Source organism: Aethalodelphis obliquidens, unplaced genomic scaffold (assembly GCF_003676395.1).
Source record: "Aethalodelphis obliquidens isolate GAN/ISIS:26980383/991018 unplaced genomic scaffold, ASM367639v1 scaffold49, whole genome shotgun sequence".
NCBI classification, from domain to species: domain Eukaryota; kingdom Metazoa; phylum Chordata; class Mammalia; order Artiodactyla; family Delphinidae; genus Aethalodelphis; species Aethalodelphis obliquidens.
Window position 1 is genome coordinate 12,311,628 of NW_020837993.1, and position 22,430 is coordinate 12,334,057.

At 39.7% G+C, this 22,430-nt stretch overlaps 1 protein-coding gene across 1 annotated transcript in view; it reads left to right on the plus strand.

Annotated features, from left to right (window-relative positions):
- ASB7 (ankyrin repeat and SOCS box containing 7) overlaps positions 1-18,646 on the plus strand; it is a 49,120-nt gene extending 30,474 nt beyond the window's left edge. The window contains exons 5-6 of the mRNA XM_027083233.1: positions 411-1,016; positions 15,286-18,646. Coding sequence (XP_026939034.1) covers positions 411-1,016; positions 15,286-15,425 — 746 coding nt within the window. The 3' untranslated portion in view covers positions 15,426-18,646. The remainder of the gene's footprint in view (positions 1-410; positions 1,017-15,285) is intronic.
- The last annotated feature ends 3,784 nt before the right edge of the window (positions 18,647-22,430 follow it).

Here is a 22,430-nt window from a genome sequence, read left to right on the forward strand (position 1 = left end):
TTTAAGACCAAGAAGCAGCAGAAGAGAAAATAAAACAAAAAGTTCAAAACAGAAGAGCAACATGAAACAGTACAGAGATGAGGGAGTTGGGAAGCCAAGGGCAATTGGTGAAATTAGCAAAGAGAGGGGATGTGGTGATCTGGACTCTGTGTTTTTTGTATATAGCTTTTAAATGCTTTGTAAGTCATATACTCATCCTATTAATCGAGGTTTGATAACTTTCTACTAAAATTTTTTTTCCATTAAAACAGTATTTCAATTAAGCTGAGGCAAGAAGGAATTAATATTCATTATAGTGTTTAATCATTTCACATTTCATATGAGAATTGGCTAAGATGTGCTGTGCCATGGCAGAGTTCGTTGCTTTGTCTCAGAGTCTGCTAATGTTTTCATTTTGGTTTTAACTCTAGCTGATCCCACAGTTAAGGACTTAATCGGAGGCTTCACTGCACTTCATTATGCAGCCATGCATGGCCGGGCTCGGATTGCACGCCTGATGTTAGAATCTGAATACAGGAGCGACATTATTAATGCAAAAAGCAATGATGGCTGGACTCCCCTTCATGTGGCTGCTCACTATGGTAGGGACTCATTTGTCCGACTCCTACTGGAGTTCAAGGCTGAGGTTGACCCGCTCAGTGATAAAGGTACAACGCCGCTTCAGCTCGCCATTATCCGAGAGAGGTCAAGCTGTGTGAAAATCCTCCTGGACCACAATGCCAACATCGACATTCAGAACGGTTTCCTGTTGCGATACGCTGTGATCAAAAGCAATCACTCTTATTGCCGAATGTTCCTTCAGAGAGGAGCAGACACAAACTTGGGTCGCTTAGAAGATGGACAAACTCCTTTACATTTGTCTGCCCTTAGGGATGACGTGCTTTGTGCACGGATGTTATATAATTATGGAGCGGACACGAACACAAGGAACTATGAAGGACAGACCCCACTGGCTGTTTCAATAAGCATTTCTGGAAGTAGTCGACCGTGTTTGGATTTCTTACAAGAAGTCACAAGTATGTAATTTAATTATTACTACTATTACATTTTTTTTAAATTTTGCATCTTCTGAGGAGCTTAAGGTATTTTTACAACTTAAAATGACCAGACATTAATGATTCTTATTAGCCTTGCTCATTCCATTCATCTGAACTGAAAAGAAAGCTCTATATCACAGGATTTCATTAAAAATTCAGTTATGTTACTAAAAGTAAATGGGGGTAGATAGGGTGTTAGAACACCCTCGATGTTAGATGTTAAGATCGATGCTAGAACAAGGCAGTTCCTACTGGTCATAAACATAGTCTTTCCAGGCTTTCCTGGAATTGAGACTGAGGAATTAGGAGAATTTTGGATCTTAGCATCCATAGCTATGGAAGTGTCCTAGAATTTGTGCTTTATTGCTAAGCTGTTGCTCATGTTTTATTGTTGCTTTTCTTCTTCTTTACAATGTGAACACACATGAAATGGAACAGCAGTGTTATTTATCAGACATCCTAGTAATGCAGGTTAAGGATGATAGAAATCAGAAAGTGTTGTAAAGAAAAATTTGCTCCCAGTGGAAAATTTGGTGCCACTGTCTCTGGCCCACACAGGACTGTATAACTGACCTGTTTTTGTGTGGGCACTTTTTTTTAAAGCCAGGAAAAGTGTCTGACCCATTGTGTGTAGTGGTGCATGTGTTCGTGTTGTTTTTCGGATAGAGGTATTAGTTTGTGTGGAGTAGCCACCCTCTCCTGTCCGACTTCCTTGTGACCAGTCGAGTATGTGTCTCAGAGCTTAACATCACACATGAAGCCACAGTCTATAAACAGAACATTTGTCTGCCACACTTTTTAATGAATTCCCCTTCCTTACCTAAGTTTTATGTTTCATTCATTGTTATGGAAGAAGAAACACATTCTGGGTACCAGGTACTGGAGGGTGAGGAGTTTACTTGACCTGCTTGTAAATAATCCACTGCCCCCTGAGAGCTGAATTTGGGAGTAGAAAACTTATGAAGAAATGAAATGTAATTTGTATTTTGTTTATTCATAAGAAAGGAAGGATGAAATTATTACCACTAAGTATATTCAGACTCAAGCATAAAAAGAAATCACACTCAGGATCTAACTCATGCTGTCCAATAGAACTTTCTGTAATGATGGAAATGGTCTCTGTGCTGTTGACTGTGGTAGCCACTAGCCCCATGTGGCTGTTGAACACTTATTATGTGGCAAGTGCCACCCAGGAACTGAATTTTTAATTTTATTTAATTAATTTAAATTTAAACATCCACAAGTGCCTAGTGGCTGTCGACTTGTACAGCACAGATATGCCTGCCTTGGGAGAGATGTTTTGGGCTATCTGGTAGGTGGTCCCTTGCAGAAAGCTTTTGAGGCACACTGATGTACCCAGAGACAGGAGATGTTATGTGTGCTGATTCCTCCCCAGCTGACCCTTCAGATCCAGGCCACATTTTAGGAAAAGACTACAGCAAAAATTCAAATGCTGATTCTCTCAGCAAATGTTCTAGCAGTTTTCATTTATATAGACCAGTAGGGGTGTTGGTGTAGTGAAAGATAAGATTACTCTTGAACTTGAGGTTAGAATTCTGTCGTGGTATGTAGCCTGTAACGTATATCTTATTCTTAATAAATTCTGAATATATATTTGTTGTTGCTGCTATTGTTGTTGTTTTAACTTAACACTAGAGGCTCATGGTTAAATTACCTTGTCTGTCTTCAGGAAGGCATGTTACACACATAAATGCCGCAGCCTTGTTTGTTAAATACTTTGCTCCGTGGTTAATGGTGGTAGACTAGGGCTAGACTATGTTAGACCAGCCATGACTCTACCACATATTAGCTGTAACTTTGGGTGGGTTAGCTAACCACTTTGTGCCTCTGTGTCCTCATCTTAAAATTGGGGTAATTATATCTGTCTTACAGGCTTGTTGTGAGGATTGAATGAGTTAATATTTATAAAGCACTTAAAACAGTACCTGGCACATTTTAAGTGCTATATATGTTTTTTTTTTAATAAAATAATTAATTAAGTGAGGGTAGATGAACAGCAAGAGCTGGCTTGCTACCTACAGAGTGAATCCCTTAGATTCTTATTCTACCCTAGCCTCTATTTTCAAATCTATAAACTGTTGTGTGGTCTGCATCTGGAGACAGGCAGCCAGGGGGATGGGGGGAGCTGCCCCTTCATCCCCCGGCCCTTGGAGCTGCTCAGTTCCACCATGGAGTGCTGCTGGTGAGCAAGAATGTTGAGTTAAAAAAGAGATTCACACATACCTTTAAAATTAGGACAGATAGAAAAATCGACGGGACTGCCTCTTTGTGTTTGAGTTCTCCACTGCACCTAGAGCAGAGCCATACACCTCAGTAAGTGTGGGTTGGCTGATTGGCTGCATCTGTAAGGATGGTAGCTGAGCAAATTTGGGATGCTTTTCAGAAGTGAAGGACCATCTGTCCTTGGAAGGCTGCAGTTATCCTCTGTCTTCAGGTGATGCAACATAATTCATTACTTCTTGACTTTGCTGTCAGTGGTGTTTCCTGCCAAAAGCAAATTAAGTGTTTCTGCTTCACCTGTGCATTATTTATTAGATTTTCTTTTCCTAGTGAATAATTATGTGCTAGAAGGACCAACTGTAGCTGATGCCCTCTGGAGGTCTGTACTGGCTCTCTTGGAAACCAGAGTGAGGACTTCCCTGGTGGCGTAGTGGTTAAGGATCCACCTGCCAATGTAGGGGACATGGGTTCGAGCCCTGGTCCGGGAAGATCCCACATGCCGCGGAGCAGCTAAGCCTGTGTGCTGCAACTACTGAGCCTGCGCTCTAGAGCCCGCAAGCCACAACTACTGAGCCCATTGCCACAACTACTGAAGCCCACACGCCTAGAGCCTGTGCTCCGTAACAAGAGAAGCCACCACAATGAGAAGCCCATGCACTGCAACAAAGAGTAGCCCCCCACTCGCCACAACTAGAGAAAGCCCGCGTGCAGCAATGAAGACCAAATGCAGCCAAAAATAAATAAATTAATCAAATAATTTTAAAAAAAGAAAAGAAAACCAGAGTGAAAGATGGTTGGGTGGTTCAGGGAGCCATCAAGTCAAATCCCTGAGCTCCTTTCAGTCTTTACTGCTGCTGAGAGCTACCGCTCTCTAGGCCCCGAGTCCTTGGCCTCACATCTGAGAACTCAGACTCCTGAGGTGTAAGGACAGCAGAAATACCACTTGGTGGTCTTTATTCAGGGCCATTTTACTAGAGAGCAAGTTATTTAAATTGGAAGAACTCAAGACAATCATAATCCTAGAATCTAAAAGCTACTGTGGCTTTTTAGAAAAATTGCCAGAAAAACTCTGATACACACACTCCATAAAAACAGAGCAGGTCAAGTGGCTTAGTTATAAGGTAGTATCTGTGGGTGCCTTGTTGGTCACAGTAGAGGGAGAAGCCACAAAGAGGTGGTGTTAATTCTACAGACAGACTTCCAGAAACCTCTGCCTTCTAGAATGGCTGGAACTCAATGTGGTCACCTCCAGAAAGCCAGTCAACTGAAGGAGCAGCTTTTTTGTGCCCTGGAACGGTAAATACAGCTAAGAAGAGCCAAGGATCCTACCTGGAGAATGAGGATCACCTTGCTGAGGGAAAGGTGTTTCCTGCTTAGAGAAGCCAGTTTTTGGTCTTTTAGTTCTTTTACTAGATAAAAAAAGAGTGGCGCAAATAAACTAAAGGGACAACAACAGAGAGAGCAATGAAGATGTGACTGATGACAGGTAGAAATGGTGATGACAGACAGCAGCAGACGTTCTGATGGAGGTCCATTGATGGAGGATGATGGAGGTCTGTTGATGGAGGTCTATTGGAGACAGTCATTCTGAGGGTCATGCAAATGCATGCAGTTAATTAAAGTAGAATAATTTGTACGTAGCATTTGCACAGACACCATTTGGAGCTAAGAGGATTATGGAAACTCTGGCATATAGGAATGGGCAAAAATTCTCTAGCTGAAGATAAAGAGCAGAGATTGTAGGAATGTTTGCCCAATTCAAAAGAAAAAATTAACATTTATGCACAAGAAAGGGCACAAGAAAGAGCACAAGAAAATGTTGTTAAAAGAGGTGCAACATTAAAACTTCAAGAAAGACTATTTCATAAGTAAAGCTTACCCTGAGAAATGGTTAAATAATAATAGAACTCCCCTTGAGCAATGGGATTTTAATCTAGTGCTCTTTTCCCCTTATCATCTCCCTGCCCTACAATGTAAACTTTCCGAGTCAAGGAGTTACTCAGAATATGAAAGTTTTTTAAGAAAGAGAGATTTCATGAGAAAGCAGTTTTGCCCTCTCCCCTGTTTCATGCCCTGCCCCCCACCCCCAAATACCCACACCTTGGTGAGCTAGGAGGACTGCAGTGACTGGAGTCAGAGAAACATTTATTCTCCAGGTGGGGTAAGACTCTGGTGAAGTCTCTTCCCTTGGAGAACAGACTTTGTTATGAAGTTTCTGAGTGTATGTCAGATAGTTATTCTCACCCTCCCCCTGGCAGAGCCATGAGGGGGTCTTTATTGGCTCTTCATGTGAGAACCTGATGGGGTTCCTGAAAGGAAAGCTCAGAACATCAGGTGTTTCCTAAGACTGTGGCTCTCCCTCTCAGGCTGGTCCATGCACAGCTCCTGGCAGTTTGTCACAATGACCATTTACGTGTTCCTACCAGTTTGTGGCTCCAATAGCTACTGCTGCAGGTGCACAGATTTCAGCTGTGACTCTAGATCTGATTCTCTCTCCAGATTTTATGGTGGTTTGCCCTGTGACATCAGTTTACTGATGGGTCCTAGATAAGTCATTAATTTCAGTTTGTTTGGCTTTTTCTTCTTATAAGGACTGGAGCGAGGACTTCAAGTTCATTATATGTTGGAGCTGAAACCAGAAGTCTATTCATTATTTTTATCATTTTTACTTACAATGCGAAAATCATCCTATCCATGGTCCCTTGGGCTGAGTAGAATTTTGCCCACTTGTATTCAGAGGCATGTGTCTCCTTTATAGCGTCCTGAAGGTTTCTCAGCTGTGCCTGTGTCATGGGTGCTGTTGAATCAGCTGAGTCTGGTGGTGGAGAGAGCAGTTAATGGGCTCTTGACCCAGTGTCTGACTTACCTAATAAACTTGGGCAAGCTGATTAGCCTCCACCTGCCTCATGGGTCTGTTTCCTTCTCTGAAAGATGGGGGTATTAGACCATAGTCCGTGGAGTCCCTCCTTTTAAAAATTCTTGCCAATAAACACTCTTAAAGGGGATGATATCCTGCTGCTTGTGGTTTTATTTTATTTTGTTTCTGGATTCATGTAGAACAGTGTGGACTCTTGGGGGTCCTCAAGACAGTTTTAGGTGCCCATGAGGCCAAAACTAATTTCATAACAATACTAAGATATTATTTGCCTTTTCTTTTTTTTTTTATTGGAGTAAAATTGCTTTACAGTGTTGTGTTAGTTTCTGCTGTACAATGAAGTGAATCAGCTATATGTATACCTATATCCCCTCCCTCTTGGACCTCCCTCCCCCCTTCCCCCCCCATCAAGGTCATCACAGAGCAGGGAGCTGAGCTCCCTGTGCCGCACAGCAGGTTCCCATGAGCTATCTGTTTTACACATAGTAGTGTATTTATGTCAAACCTAGTCTCCCAATTCATCCCACCCTCCCCTTCCCCCCCGTGCCCACATGTCCGTTCTCTGCATCTGTGTCTCTGCACTGACTTTTGCACTGATGGTGTAAGAGCTGTGGTGGGTAAAATGGCAGGTACCTCAGCATTAATCAAGGCAGTAGTCCCAGAGGGTACTAGTAGTTGTGTTCTTCACCACAAGGCAATCTCAGTAAAGACTGTTCCAGTTCCATTTAGGAATCTCTTTGATTTAATTTTATTAAATCTTATCCCTTTCAGTATGTACCTTTTAAATATTCTGTGGGATGGAAATTGAAAGTATTCTTACTGTGTAATGAAGTGCTGTGATTGAATGGAGGAAAAGTACATCTGTGATTTGTTTGAGCTGAACCAGCAGCATTTTTGGTGGAATACCATTTTTACCTGAAGGATGGATGGACAGCCAAACTATAGCTGTTTAGGCTTTGGTATTTGGTAGACATTTTGTTGAAAATGAATAAAGTGCGTTTGTCACCTTAAGGAAAACAACTTACAGTATTTATGGGGAGTCATAAAATTTGAGCTTTCAAGTGAAAGTTAGAATTTTGAAAAGCCTGTATTTTTGTATTTGCCACTGGGATATTGCCAGTTTCCCAACATGTAAAGACTTTTTTGAGATTAGTAGAGATAATAACAAAAGTAATTTTTTGATATCATGTAACAAATTGGGTCAACATTTGGAAGATCTGCATAATAACCCAGGTAACCAGTATTTTCCAAATGACTAATGCATGATGTTACAAAATCATGCATGGGTAAAAGATCCGTTCAGAGGGCAAAACAGACCAATGGATTTTAATGTGAAAGGGTATAAAGAAGTTCATTGTCGTGGTTTCAGATTCCATATTGCATCTAACCTTTAAAAAAACAACTCTTGTTGAGTTTTGGTGAAGTATCAAAGAAGATCCATGATTATCTAAAAAGGCCATTAAAATATTACTTCCTTTTCCAACTACCTATGTGAGTCTGGATTTTCTTCATCTGCTTCAATCACGACAGCATATTACAACAGATGGTACGCAGAAGCAGATCTGTAAATCCAGCAGTCTTCTCTGAAGCCAGACCTAAGAGATATTTGCAGAGATGTAAAACAGTGCCACTCTTCTCATGAAATCTTTCTTGTTTTGAAAAGCAGCTTTTTCTTCCCATAAAAACTTATTTCAACTGATAATAAATTTATTACTATTATTTTAAGTAATCAATAAGTATTTTTAAAATTTCTGAAGTTTATTTTCTAGATATGATGAATATAGATGGATATAACACACATAAACAAAAATTCTTTGAGGTCCTATAATTTTAAGAGTGCAAGTCAGTTTAGAAGACTAGTACCCTGGATTCTAGATCCCAGTTTCAGAGATTCACCGTGCACAGCAGCATATCAGAGGTGCCAAGGAGTCCTTGAGTAAGTTAACCACTTAACTGTTCACTAAACACATTTTTTTTTTTTTTTTTTTACATAGCATAGCAGGCTCTCGTATAAATTACTCTTAAGGCAGAGAATATGCCAATTGGGTTTGTGTTTAATATCCAGAGGAGTCTAAGGTAATGCACTGATCTGTGTTTCTAGTAGATGCTGTCCAAATACTTGAAGCAGCTGCTCAGTATGCTTCAGTGGTAGGTAAAAGGTAGTGCTGGGTTGTATCAATATTTTGATTTGTATGTTTTAAGGAATTAAAGGAGTTAATAAAAGGAATTAATTATTTAAATTAAATTTTAAATAATTTTAATGTATTTAATAATTTTATAATATTTTATTTAAATAAAAACTTTTTAAATAAGTAAATTGACCAAAAGGAATTTGAAAAATAAAGGGCTCATACTTCTAAGAGAAAAAGATTAGGTAAATGGGAATGAGTTGGATAAACTGTTTTGCAGAAAATTAATCCATCAAGTACTTAAGATTGTTACTTTCTAGAACATCAGTTACGGGCATTTAAAAATACTATTTTATAAACACTACAGTAACTGAAATCACAGGCATTTAAAAATACTGTTTTATAAACACTATATGTTTTAATTTAAATATGTCTTTAAATTTTAGTCATAGTCAAGTAGTATGTTTTAGCTGCAAAGTTTTAAACTTTAAAAAAAGTAAGAATATAAATCATGACTTTAATTTTAAGAAAGTGAAGTTTAGGCTGTGGCTTTCTCAGCTAAGTCCAGCACAGCAGCAGGTAGGTATGTAAGCAGATGACCCCATACAACCCCTCGGCATCAGGTGACCTTACTCCTGTGTTCCTTTCAAATGCTTCTTTAATCAATTTCTTCGCACTTTTTTTTTCTTTTTTTTTTTTTTAGTATGACTTACCAAAATAGTGTTACCTTAGTATAACTCTTTGGGGAAATAATTTGTGTAACACATTTTAACTAAGGTTATTTTTGATTATTGATTTTTCTTCTCATTGGGGATTTTGCTACACATCTACATTGTAGTCTTATTAGGTTATTTAGTCCCAATGATTAAAATCACTTTTAGAAATAAATAAATAGTACACAGTTTTAAGTCAAATTACACCACATTTTAAGGTTCTTTGATATGGAAAAGTATTACCTTATTCTGTACTATTTCTGTCATATTTGTATTACTTTCTATTTTTTATGTAGGTTTCTAGGGATTTCTGTTATTTGTTAGGAAGCAATATATGCTTTTGTTTGGCTTAGTGCAAATGAGAAAAATAGGTCAAAGCTCGTGTGCCTGTGAAGAAAAATGTAACAAGTGGACAAATGTCATCAAGGCTGACATTGTGTACTTTTGGATTCTATCTAAGAGTTAAATCAGAGTAGCCTTTTATTTTACAATACCATGATTTTTATTTTGAGGTGAGCTCGCAACTACCTTTGTCCTGTAAAATAAGATTTAACACATTTCATACTAAGTCTCTGTGAAGGGAATTCAGAGGCAAGAGCAAAGGAATAAAACGTGTTTATGGTAGGGTCTTAAAATGGGAAACTGAAATAAAACAAAGAGGTATTGGGAGACCATTCCAGATGTTGACCAAAGATGGAGAGTGCTAAATAAATAAGTTTAGCCTATTATAAATGCAGTGGTGGTCATGTCAAAAGGAGGTGCTTTAGGATATTTAATTTTCAAAATTATGCTGCTGCCCTGGTTTTGTAATTATACTAGACCAGACCCTTCAAAAGCTGATTTCCTATTTTATACCAGCCCAACTATTACTAATGATGGGCTTCTTTACCAAATGGAAAGACTAATAACCCTTTGAAGTATTATGTAATCCCATTGTAGTTCATTAGTATGAATAATAGTTTGTAGTGTTTCTGCATCCCCCATAGTGTTTATAATTCCTTAAATTATACTCTTTTTGTGAGATGTCCCCCAAGGTCTCCCCTGTCATCCCATGGACAAGGCAGTTGCTATTTAAGAGGACAGGAGTAATTTTCTAAGACGCCTGGTAAACAGCATGCACATGTGTTGGTTTTTTGCTTTTGTTCCCTTTATTCTCTTTCTCTGCCTTCTTTTCCTCTGCCACCACCTCCTTCTTTTTCTTGCCCCTTTAATCTCTGGGACAGTGCATTTTTAAGTACATAGTAGGTGCTCAGTAAATACTTTTGAGTGATGTATTGACAAGAAAATAAATAAGAGGCACATCTCAGAGATACTGCAGGTTCTGTTCCAGACCACTGCAATAAAGTGACTGTTGCAATAAAGCAAGTCATACAAATTGTTTGGTTTCCCAGTGCATGGAAAAGTTATGTTTAGACTATATTGTAGTATATCAAGTGTGCAATAGCATTATGTCTAAAAAAACAATGTGCGTATCTTAATTTTAAAAATACTTTATTGCTAGAAAATGCTAATCATCATCTGAGCCTTTAGCCTAGTAGTAACTTCAAGAAAAGGATCACTGATCACAGATCACCATAATAATATAATAATGGCAATGTTTGAAATATTGCAAGAACTACCAAAATGTGACACAGAGACATGAAGTGAGCAAATGCTGCTGGAAAAATGGCACTGATAGACTTCCTCAATTCAGGGTTGCCACAGACCTTCAATTTGTAAAAAATGCAGTATCTGCAAAACACAATAAAACGAGGTATGGCTGTACTTCTTTTTCAGTCATAATCTTCTATTCCTAAAATGATATTCTTGAAAAAATGGGTCCTTAAATAGTCTTGGAAATAACAGTCATTACAATTAGTCTTTATTACTCTTTATTATGTAGCCCGCTTTTCACTCAGTGCTACTACCTGGCAAGGTGAGAGAATATCTGTATATTTGTGGAGCAGTAGTATAACGACACAACCTCACTTCATCACTGCACAGCTTTTTTATACTAAGTTCTCACATCTCTGCCGAATCCAGGTCATGTAGTGATTTCCAGAATATGATTTCCATCAGTTTGCTCAGCACTGTTTCCCAGGACTAGATTACGAGTTGTTCTTTTACTGTTAAGTTGTCAGCTAGTTTTCTTACCGTCTTAACACCAGGAAGCTTCATCTTCCAAAAAGGAGCCCTCTACTTTTCTGAGAAGGGGAAGCAAAACATATCCTTACAAGTATTTAAAATTACTATTTTAACATTTATTTACCAAATACTCTATAGCTCTTACTATATGCCTGGGAACTATTGTAAGCACTTTACCAAAACTAATTCTTTTTGTGCTTGTAAGGCCTATTATGTAGATGGTGTTATCCTTAGTTCATAGATGCAGAAACCAAGGCAGGAGGCTAAGTAGCTCACCCAGGAGCTACTGGGGCCAGCACTTGATGCTGGCTGCAGAGTTGATGCTTTTAACCACTCTGGCCTTTACCGTTCAAGGTCTTTCTGCAGACAGGAATTATACATGGTCAGGAAATCTTCAAAAGATCACATTCTCCCCAAACATTAAAAGACTGCCACAACACACTGCTTAAGAAGAAGAAAATTCGGTAGCAAACTGAGTAAAACTTTCTGATATTTAGGCATAGAAAGTGCATTTTTCCCTGGGAAAGGCTAATGCACCAATAGCTTCTGAGGGTGGTAGTATTTCTGTAGCTGCCTCCCTTGAACTTATTAAACAATTAAAAGTCTCCCCTTTCCTCCAGCTTCTAGTAACATTTTTAAAACTTTCCTTTAAGCCCTGACCAACAGCCTCGTCAAGGCTTTTCCCCCCTGCCTGGTCCCAATGACAAAGCCATCTATTTTAGATTTTTTTTTTAATGACAACCCCCTACTTCCACGTCCCAGAATCTCACTTGGTTATCTAATGCTGCAAATTTTAGTGGCTTAAAATAATAATAATTGATTATTTTACTTCTCTACTCCAAGCAGTGTCATCTGGAGCCACTTGACTGGGGCCTCTCCACTGTCAAAAGGGCTCACCCTGATGGCTGGCTAGTTGTGCGGGCACTTGGCTGGGAGCTCAGCCTGGATGTTGGGCAATGACCTCAGTTCCTTTTTGTAGACTGCTGAGACTTCTTCATGGCGTGGTGATAGCTGTGCGCCAAGAGTGAATGTCCCAAGAGCCAAGTGAAAGCTATGATCTGAGTTCCATCATAGTCATGAGCCCACCCAGTTTCAAGGAGAGGGAACCTAGATACTATCTCTTAATGATGGGGTATCCAGTCACATTGTAAAAAAAAGAGCATGAGGCATAGGAGGTACTGTGGTCGTTTTTGGAGAGTATAATCTGCCACAAAACGAGACCATCAGAAGATCCCCTATTTGGAACCTATTGTCTCCATCTTTTCTATCTTAGCTAAGCAAATTCCAGTAATACAGGTTTTCCACATTGTTAGATGATATGTTTTCATTTAAGTACACATGTATATTTATATATGTCAATTCTATGTCATCTGTTTTTTGCCTGAATACATCGTGGTTGTTCTTTTCATTAATATTATACTTGAAAAGAACCTGCCATCTATTAGGAAAATCAAATTCTTTAAAAAAAGAAGATTCAAATCTGATACATATTCTGGTTTACATTTGCAGATCAAATACTATAAGCATTTATTGAAAAATGACAGTGATAATTTATTCTCTTCCTAAAGGTAGCCCATGAATGGTGATGAAAAATAATTCAAAACAGGTTAGAAAATGATTTGCTGTTGACATGGGTGTGTTTTGCAATGAGCTGTTTTATACATTAAGGACAAGCCTATTAAGTGTTCATTTGTTCAACTAGTATTTGTTGAGTATTGTGTTAGGCATTGGACTTTTGCATTGGCAACCAGAAATCATCTTACCCTCATGGAACATGTGAGGAAGATGGACATTAATGGGTAATCACCAAGTAAATGTAAAATCATAGCCTTGTTAAGTACTGTAGAGAAAAGGAGCTCGGAGAGAATCTGATGGGGAACCTGACCTCATCTCCCTTTCAGCAGTGCCCTTTTAGTAGAGATCTGGACGATGAGGGGGACGTACCTCACCAAGAGACTCATGAGTGAGTGCTACAGCCTCACAGGGATCCTTATGCAGACATCCATGGATACACGTGCCCCTAGCTTACAGCCATTTTTAGGAAAGCAGTAGCTTCAGCTGTGATTCTGTTAAGAGACCATGTATTAAGTACCTCTTGGAAAGCACAGGGCTTACAGAGCAGAGGTCTAAGTTTTAAGGACTCTTTTTCGTTTATAAAGAATTACTTAATTTTGAATAATGGTGATCCCTGTAAATGAGTACTATTCAAGTAAGTACTAAGTATAGCAGTAGTACTCCATGTATGGCCTGGGGACCCCTGGAGTTAGCCAGACCCTTTCAGGATATCGAGGTCAAAGCAATTTTCATAATAATACTAAGACATTATTTGTCTTTTCCACATTCCTTCTTTTATGAGAGTAAGTGGACTTCCCCAGAGACTGGATGATGTGGTTTCATCACAACAGATTGGGTGTAGGAGCATATATGAGAGTTCAGCTATCATCTGTTAAGCCAGACCTTTAAAAGGTTTTCAGAAATGTGGAAGAATGCCATTCTTCTCATTTATTTTTGAGAATATTGTTACCTTCATAACAATGGTATTTATGCTAACTAACATATAATGGGTTTATCTTTGTTATTTTTAAATGAATTAAGTATTTCTGAAATTTCTGTTTTAACTTCTAATATGGTGAAGTGTAAAGAGTTTTTTTTTTTAATTATTTATTTATTATTTATGTATGGCTGCGTTGGGTCCTCACTGCTAAGCACGGGCCCCCTCCAGTTGTGGCGAGCGGGGACCACTCTCTGCTGCGGTGCGCGGGCCTCTCATTGCGGTGCCCCCCCTGTTGCAGAGCCTGGCTCCAGGCGCACGGGCCCAGCAGTCGCGGCCCACAGGCTCTAGATCGCAGGCTCAGTAGTTGTGGCTGGTAGCTCTAGAGCGCAGGCTCAGCAGTTGTAGCTCACAGGCTCTAGAGCCCTGGCTCAGCAGCCATGGTGCACAGACTTAGCCACTCCGCGGCACGTGGGATCCTCCCGGACCAGGGATCGAATCCGTGTCCTTTGCATTGGCAGGCGGATTCCCATCCACTGTGCCACCAAGGAAGTCCCTGTAAAGAGGTTTTGAGGCCAAGAAGTTTGAGAATCGCTGAAGTATAGCATCCTGCTTGACTTTGAGCATGTTACTTAGAGATGCAAGCAGTCTGTAAAATGGGGATGATGATCAAAGTACTTCCCTCGTAAAAGGATTAAACGAGTTAGTATATGTCGGGAGCTTATAAGACTACATGGCACAGAGTACACATTCAACATATGTTAGTTTGTATTATCATTACCATTTAACATGAAAGTAGAATTTATGTGAATCCAAACACTTCTGAGGCTCTGTGGCAAAGAATTTTTGCTTGTGTTTGTGGTCATCTGTATTGATTCGGTAAAACGAAGTATTCAAAAGTGAAAGAAATTGCATTTTGTAATTTTTCTTTTGAGTTGGGTTATAGCAGAGGTTTTTATTGGCAGATGGTCAGGGTGGCATGTCTGAAGAGGTGGGGATTCAGAATAGCTTGGGGTGCTTTTTCCGCCCCCCCCCCCCCCCCCGCCCTCCCAGTCCACGCTCTCCCCACAGCCAAGTTCTACTGTGTCCAGAATCATGGTGAACAGCGGGGCAGATGTCATTTGGGAGAGCTCCCCGGGATTGTGTTCTGTGCCCTGGACAGTGAGCTGACAGGAGGAGCCATGTTAGAAAGCATCTCTTTTAGTTCTCTCACTTTTCAGGTTGAGAAACTGAGGCCCAGAAGAGTGATTTGCCTCACACTGGTTCACCCAGCATATTAGAGGCCTACCTGGGACAAGAACTGACATTTCAGTTTGTACTGGTAGGCATACCAGGCTTAGAGTCAGAAGATATGGTTTTAGCCTCTGTCTAAAAAGCTTTAATTGGTCGTCTGACATTGAGCAATTGACTAAAATCCCTGATCTTTAGTGTCCCTATTTGTAAAATGGAGGTGAAAATATCGACCATCCCAGGGATGTGAAAAGGATCAAATGAGACGCCGTATGAAGGTACCCAGGACATGTCCTCTTAGCTAGAGTCTCTCTGATCCTTTGCATGTAAAGTCCACAGAGAGACACTTCCCAGTGAAATAAACTATTCTTTCCAGAACCTTAAAGCCCGCCTTAAATGTTGTGCTTTTCAGCTTTGTAACATTTTCTTTTTTGTGTCTTTATAGGACAGCCCAGAAACTTGCAGGACCTGTGCCGAATTAAAATTCGACAATGTATAGGCCTTCAAAACCTAAAGCTACTTGATGAACTACCAATTGCCAAGGTCATGAAAGACTACTTAAAACACAAATTTGATGATATCTGATATACACAGAACTGTGAGCAAGATTAGGAGTTATATTCCAGATACTTAAAAGGCTTTTTGCCTTGCACAAAGTATATCCTATGCAATTTCTGATTTGCTGTGAAATCAGAAAGCAGGTATACACTTTTAGGTTTTGTTTGTTTGTTTGTTTGGTTTTCATTGTAGGGGAGGGATGTTTTTATATATATAAACACACACACACACACACACACACACACCCCCCACATGCTTGAAGGTCTTAATTTGGTTTCTTGGTCCAAGTTTACGAGGTTCAAGCTTTCTATACAATATTGCATTTAAAACAATTGTTTTTCCAAAATGACACAAGCAGGTTAGGAGTGGAGAATTTACCCTTTCCAAATTTATGGTTTCGTTGACGTGCACAATATTATAAACCAGCAGAGCACTTGTTACAGTTTGGAGGCACAGTTTTACCCGGGGCATCCTGGGTTCTACTGGAAAATGCTCTAAGAAAATTTTAAAGTAACGCTGTCACCTCAGTCATTTTTAATGAGTACAAATTGGCTGTTTCAAACTGTTCTTTTCCTAATTAATGTAGCTTTGGATGACATAAATCCATTACCTCTGCTTTCCTGTTGGTGTGCTCTTGTTTTAAACTTATTTTTTTAACAACTGTAGTACACTACCCAGAGACGTTGCGTCTCAACTTCTGTCTCTAGTTGAATTGTGCTTTTAAAAAAACTAATGGGAAAGAAAATAACTTTGTAAAGCCCGTGTATTCTGTTTTTAAAACAGTGCCTCCAGTGCAGTACTCTTTCTGGTGTATTTTATCCATTATTTCACTTGATGTTCCTCATTCCACAGCTGGCTTTGACATGCCTGTGAGAACAGGAACCACCACTAATTTTAATTGCAGAACCATAGTATGTCAGTTGCAATTTCCATTTTAAGCTTTGTCTTTTACTTCACTTTAAGCCGAAAATTTCATGTCCTGGTGGTAGAGTATTCCCTAAAAATAGCCCCAAATATTGTTAAACCATTTGGCTTTAATGGTTAAATAATTTGGGGTGGTTTCATGGTGTTTTTTTCCTCCCAGTTGAAATAAAATTTCTAAAGGGTAAAATTTCTAATGGGTGCACATTTGTAAATCTGGTTAATTCCTAATATGCTAATTAAGCATTTCCTATCTATTTTAAAGTTATGCACAGTGACGCTCTTCAGAACAGTTATTTTCTGGGTTGATTGGCATATGTTTGCAGTGTAAACATAAATATGATAAAGTGTCAATAACAGTGGTTCTAGAGGCATTAGAGATCTATGGTGATGCCCTTGGAAATGAGTTCTGTGCTTGATTTGTCATCATATTAGTTTCAGAAGAAACTTTAAAAATATCCCAGTATTGTTCTTAGTGCTTTAGGAAATTTCAGAATAGTTACATACCAGTAATAAATTCGTTATCAGAAGTTTACAAGATGAAGGGCTTCTCTTGTCTGAATTTCACCTGAAAAGTATAACTAAGCAGAATTAGGAGTCTACTCTGGCTTTACCCTTTTCAGAGCCAGCAGTGTTATTTCCTCAAGCACAGAGTTTATTCTCTTGGATGCAGAGTAGCTGTGGCATCAGATGTCTGATCTGCTGGGCCTAGGCTGGGTACAGTTTTCTGAAGAACGGGCAGCTTCGGGAAGAGGTTGTTGTGGGGGATCACGGATGGGCTACATAGCCTCTTCTACAGGGAGCCACTAAGAGCGTGGCCAGTTTTGTAACCATCCCAAAACTGTAACTGGAACATGATGGATAGAAATGGGTGGTCTGTCTTTTTTTTTTTTTCGTAAAAATATCTCCAAAAAGTTATCTTCTGAGAGAGAGTCCTTTATGAAGCTAGGAGCTGAGCTGTGTTCTCATTCTGGAAACCAATAGCCAGGTCAGAGCTAGGACACTTTTGCGGCATCGGGGACCTGGCATGGCCAGAAATGAATTGTGTTACTTCTCCCTGAAACCCTGGGCCCAGGGAGACGAGGAGATGGGAGGGCTTGTGGGGTCCTGCACTCTGAGCAGTGGTGTTAATGTTACATTTGCACAGGACTTATTTCCTCATGTGTCTATTAATTTATTCAGTTAGTTCAAAATGATTTTCTTTCCCCAGCCAGTCAAAGGTTTCCAAATTAAGTTAGCCACTGAGTTTGAGTCAGGGAATTCCAAGTAAAAAGGTCAGATGAAGGTAAATTCTTTGTTCTATATTGCTGCTGCGACTTCAGAAAAAAATTATGAATGCTCTTCCTGGAATCAAAATTTCTATTTAATGAAGAAGTGTATAATTCCATTATTTATTGTTTGAGGTTTCATTTTTCTGGAAGTTTAAAAAGAATGTTTTTGTTGTTGTTGTTAATAGAATCCCAATCACATATCATATTTAACAGTAACTAAAATGTCTCCAAGTTGGTAACTGGTGGAATATAGGGATGAACGTGCCGGTCTGCACTTGAATTTGATTGGCAGAGAAGCTTTCTGTAGTAACATAATGAGAACAAATATTTTCAGAAAATCAACTGATTGGTTTTTCCAGAATCTTGACTGAAATGTTCAGAATAGTATCAAATTTGTCACTGATCCTTCTATGTTTCTTTTGAAATTTATTATTTAAGCCTATTACTAAACCTTTATAGACATATATTTGGCAAGTACACCAAAGAAACCAGCTCATAAAAGATTATGATCATTAATGAACTGCAAACCTCATCTTTTAAAAACAGATTTTTTTGTGTGTAAATATTTGTGTTTATAAATGTACAGCAGAGTAAGTTTTTTAGATTATTTAATTCCCATATTTCTAAACTATTTACCACAGAATAATCCATGCTTGTTAGTTTGGAGGACTTGACTATTTTGTTTTTTTAATTCATTATCAGTCATGCTTGGAACAGCATTTCCGCTAGAGAATTCAGTGTTCTGGCAGTAGCAAGAGTACACATCTGGAGCGTGAGGGAGTCTAGCTTGATTTGTCAGATACACACCCTATGAGACGAAAATGTGTAGTTTAATTACCAGAGTGGACCATACAAAAACTGAGATTCTAACTTTCTTGCAGAATTGCTCATCAGCCCAGAATGTGATTGGGATGAGGCCCTTTGCCCACAAATTTAGCTTTCATGTAACTCCTAGTGTGTTATATCATAATGTATTTTGTTCTTCCTTTGTAATGTAAGTTTTGCTTTGGGTCAATTTGAATTAAAAAAAAAAACTTAAATCTGGTTTAAAACATATTGGAATTGTGTTTTATTTCTAGTCTACCTTAACTTTTTAATACTTCCAGCTATTTGGTCAAAAGAAACAGAACGCTGTCTTTCATTCCTCAGCATTTTAGATAATTGGGAATTGTGTAAGAATGTGATACAGAAAACAGCACCATTTTGGATCAGATAAGGAAGCCCCCCTCCCTTTTTTAAGGTATTCTGCAAATACCTACCAACAAAAGACTATCTATCCCATTCTTGAGTGTGTTGATCCAGCACTGAGCCTTTTGGGGCCGTATTCACCTCTGCCTCACCTTGACTGAGGACAGAGTTTGGACCACAGCATCTCTAAGCACAGAACAGTATATTCAGTTAAACAATGAATTTGAGGTAGTTTATTAGCTTACAAGAGATAGAAGGAAGATAACTTTGCTTTCATATTTCCTCTGTATATAAGCACAGCTTGATTTAGGAGAGACCTCAGACTAATGTGAATGATGCTGTGCTAAGAAGAAGGGAGGACAGACGACTTAGCACCCCGTGCAGAAACACAGTGTTTTGCTACCATAACCTTGTTACAGACTTGTCCAGGGTTTGGCACAAATGAAAGCCAAGAATGGGACATCTGAAACTGTTCCTAATGATCAGCAGGGGAGTTCAGATGTGAAAAAGAGCTGTGTTGCTTGGAAATCTTGAGGTCATTCCTTTTCCAATATGATGTAAGTAGTGTATTGTTTTTTCAGCTGAAAGACAACTTAACAAAAATGGTTTTCTAGCTATTGATAAAACAGATTATCTACTTGATAAAAAAATATTTCCACATCCCATGTAGTTGGGTTTCAAAGGTAAAAGAAAGTGGATTTTTGTATCATCTTTGTATTTATGTAACAATGTAGCTTTGTGTTCTCTTAACACGTCTGACAAACTTTGATGTTAGCATTTATATTAGCTTAAATACCAGTAAAGATTTTAAATATCCACTGCCAGATACTGTTATTTAGGTTGATGTAGACTCCTAAGATACCAAGGCAAATTTGTCTTTATTTTATCATTGGTTACTCGGTCATTACCTATAAGGTCTCTTAAGTCTTAGATGAAAAGCAAAGGGTCAGCCAGCATATGGCTCTACTGGAGCCCATGACTCTTCTCGTATGCTGCTGATAAATAGTGTTCAAAATCTTGTACTATATTTCTCTAAGATCATTGTACATTTTATAGATACTTCTTTATCTTCCAGAAAAACTCTTGATTCCTGAGTGACAGTTAACATGCTCAATCCCATATGAAAAAAGACTGAGGTGCTTTGCACAAGGTCCTATGAGAGATCATCATTGTGTGAATAAAACCTGGTAATAGCTCTGTTGCTGCAGAGCGTGGTCTCTTGTCCTGCAGGGGGGGAGTGTCTTCCACCAAGTGTTGCTCTTTCCATTTCTCACTCACCTGTGCCCAGAGTGCCTTGTGCTGGGTTTCAGTTGTGCTAAAATGCTTTATCAATTCTGAAGACCCATAAACCATTAGAAGTAAAGGATCAGATTAAAGCAAAATATTTCTCTTCTGTTGCAGATATGACCTTTAAGAAAAAATCATGTAATTGTTTGTAGTTATTGTAAATATATTTTAAATTAAATCTTGGTTTGTTCCGGCATCTTAAAAATCACACTCAGAACCTTTTTTTTATGTTTTCTTGTAATTAGGAAATTGTTTTAAATGAATGCAAATGTAATTTATGTTACATTAGGTAGTAATTAAGTGACTCACTTTTCTGTGAAATAGTATTTTATGAATCAGAAATGAGATGGCTTAATTTGGATGAGGGGATTCAGTTGAAGCTGAGAAACTTGGTTATGTGCTGAGTAGACTGACCCTTTGTGACTGACACAGAGGTAATCCAGCTGCAGATATTTCCTATTTTATCTGGCAAACAGAGTCTTATTTTTCTTGCTGCTCAGTCTTGAGCTGATGTTGCTTTTCTTCCTCTGATAGTTTTGGGTCAGGTCACTGCTCAGTTTTCTTTTTCTTTACTGAAAAAGAAGAACACTTGTAGGGGTAGACTTACTGTACATGACCATTTTATATTTCTCTAGAGGTTTTCTAGATTTTCCCTCTCTTACTTCTGTCCACTTAACCCTTTTGTGAAGTACCCACACGTGCACAAATCATGGCCTCGCCAAGTTGCTTTTTTGACTTGAGTTCCCTGATTGCTTTCTTTCCCTGCCTTACCTGGATGGAAATACAGCTTAATATCATTAGGAAATATAGCATAATATCATTTAAGAAGCCTAATAAGTCTGGGCTACATCCATTTCCCATCTTGAGTAGCACCAGAGAGGAACAAATTGCATTTCTTCCTGGTTTATTACGTGTTCTTAAGAAATCATTTTCTGTGAGTCCATTGCCCAGTGGGCTCCTTGAGGATGGACCCTGGGTCTTATTTGCCTGAATCTCAAACAGTATTTGCTGAAAGAATCAGTTTTCCAGAGCCATAGGTACATGTGGCAGTTGGTCCTCAGCCAGTAACTTTATTCCTTCAAGCTTCCAAGGAACCCAGGGCCATCTGGATGACAGCATCAGCATTTCCCAGCTCCAAATCTCAGGTAAGTATTGTCCTCCTAATTCCTGCCAGTGTTGTCTTTTGCTGTTCCTTCCTCCCTTCTGCCCCCACCTCTCTGCCCTCCCCTCCATCATGGTCACTGAGCAGTGGACCCATATGATCAATGGTGTGTGGACACTGGGATGGCAGACTTCCAAAGAGATGCCACAGGGCTCTGGTCATGGGGAATTCTGCCTACTTGGAGTCTCCCTCCCTGCGCTCCCACAGTGTGTTGAGCCTCTGAAGGATCACACTTCTCCTGAGGACCCTCCATGCGTGTCTAGCTCAGAGCTTCCCAGCAGTGACCCCAGCTCACTGATGTGTCTCTATGGGTTACGCTGTGCTCTCCTCACATCTCAGGGCAGCTAGGTGGGGACTGAAGTAGAGCCCCTGGTTCATCACCCCCGGCTGTGCTCTTCCCCACTTTCTCACGGGCAGCACGAACGACGTCACTGTTTACGTAGCAGGGGAGCACTGCATAGCTGGCTCCTGCGTCTAACTGTTGCTCCTCTCCATGGTGCCTGCCACACAGTGCCTTTCACATAGTGGGTGCTCAGTTGTTATTCTTCAAATGAATTAATCTAGTCCAAGCCCTTTCTTTTACAGGCAGGGAAGCCCTTTTTTATGGGTCGAGAATTGAGGTGACTCAGTAACTGTGGCCCTGCCTGTAGTGGCTGGCAGTGAAGGGCACAGCAGCCAGCACTCCTCAACCTCTGATTCTTCAGCGATCCCAGCTTTGGGTGGCTTGGCCCTCACTTGCATCCGGTGTTTTCTGTGGAACAGAAACTGACCCCTTGTTAACAGAGCAATGATGGAATGAGTTACATTTTGGCAAGAGTTGGCAAGGTTCAGGACTCTATACGTATAGTTCCTGGATTAAAGCCCACACATCCATAAAACTGCCTCTAATTTCCTACAGAATGCTTCCTGAGGGTTCCATCTTGGTCTCCATTGTGCCTTTTTGAAAAATCATGACTGGGGCTTCCCTGGTGGCGCAGTGGTTGAGAGTCCGCCTGCCGATGCAGGGGACACGCGTTCGTGCCCTGGTCTGGGAGGATCCCACATGCCGTGGAGCGGCTGGGCCCGTGAGCCATGGCCGCTGAGCCTGCCTGTCCAGAGCCTGTGCTCCGCAACGGGAGAGGCCACAACAGTGAGAGGCCTGCGTACCACAAAAAAAAAAAAAAAAAAAAAATCATGACTGAAAGGGCTTAGGTTCTGGGGGCG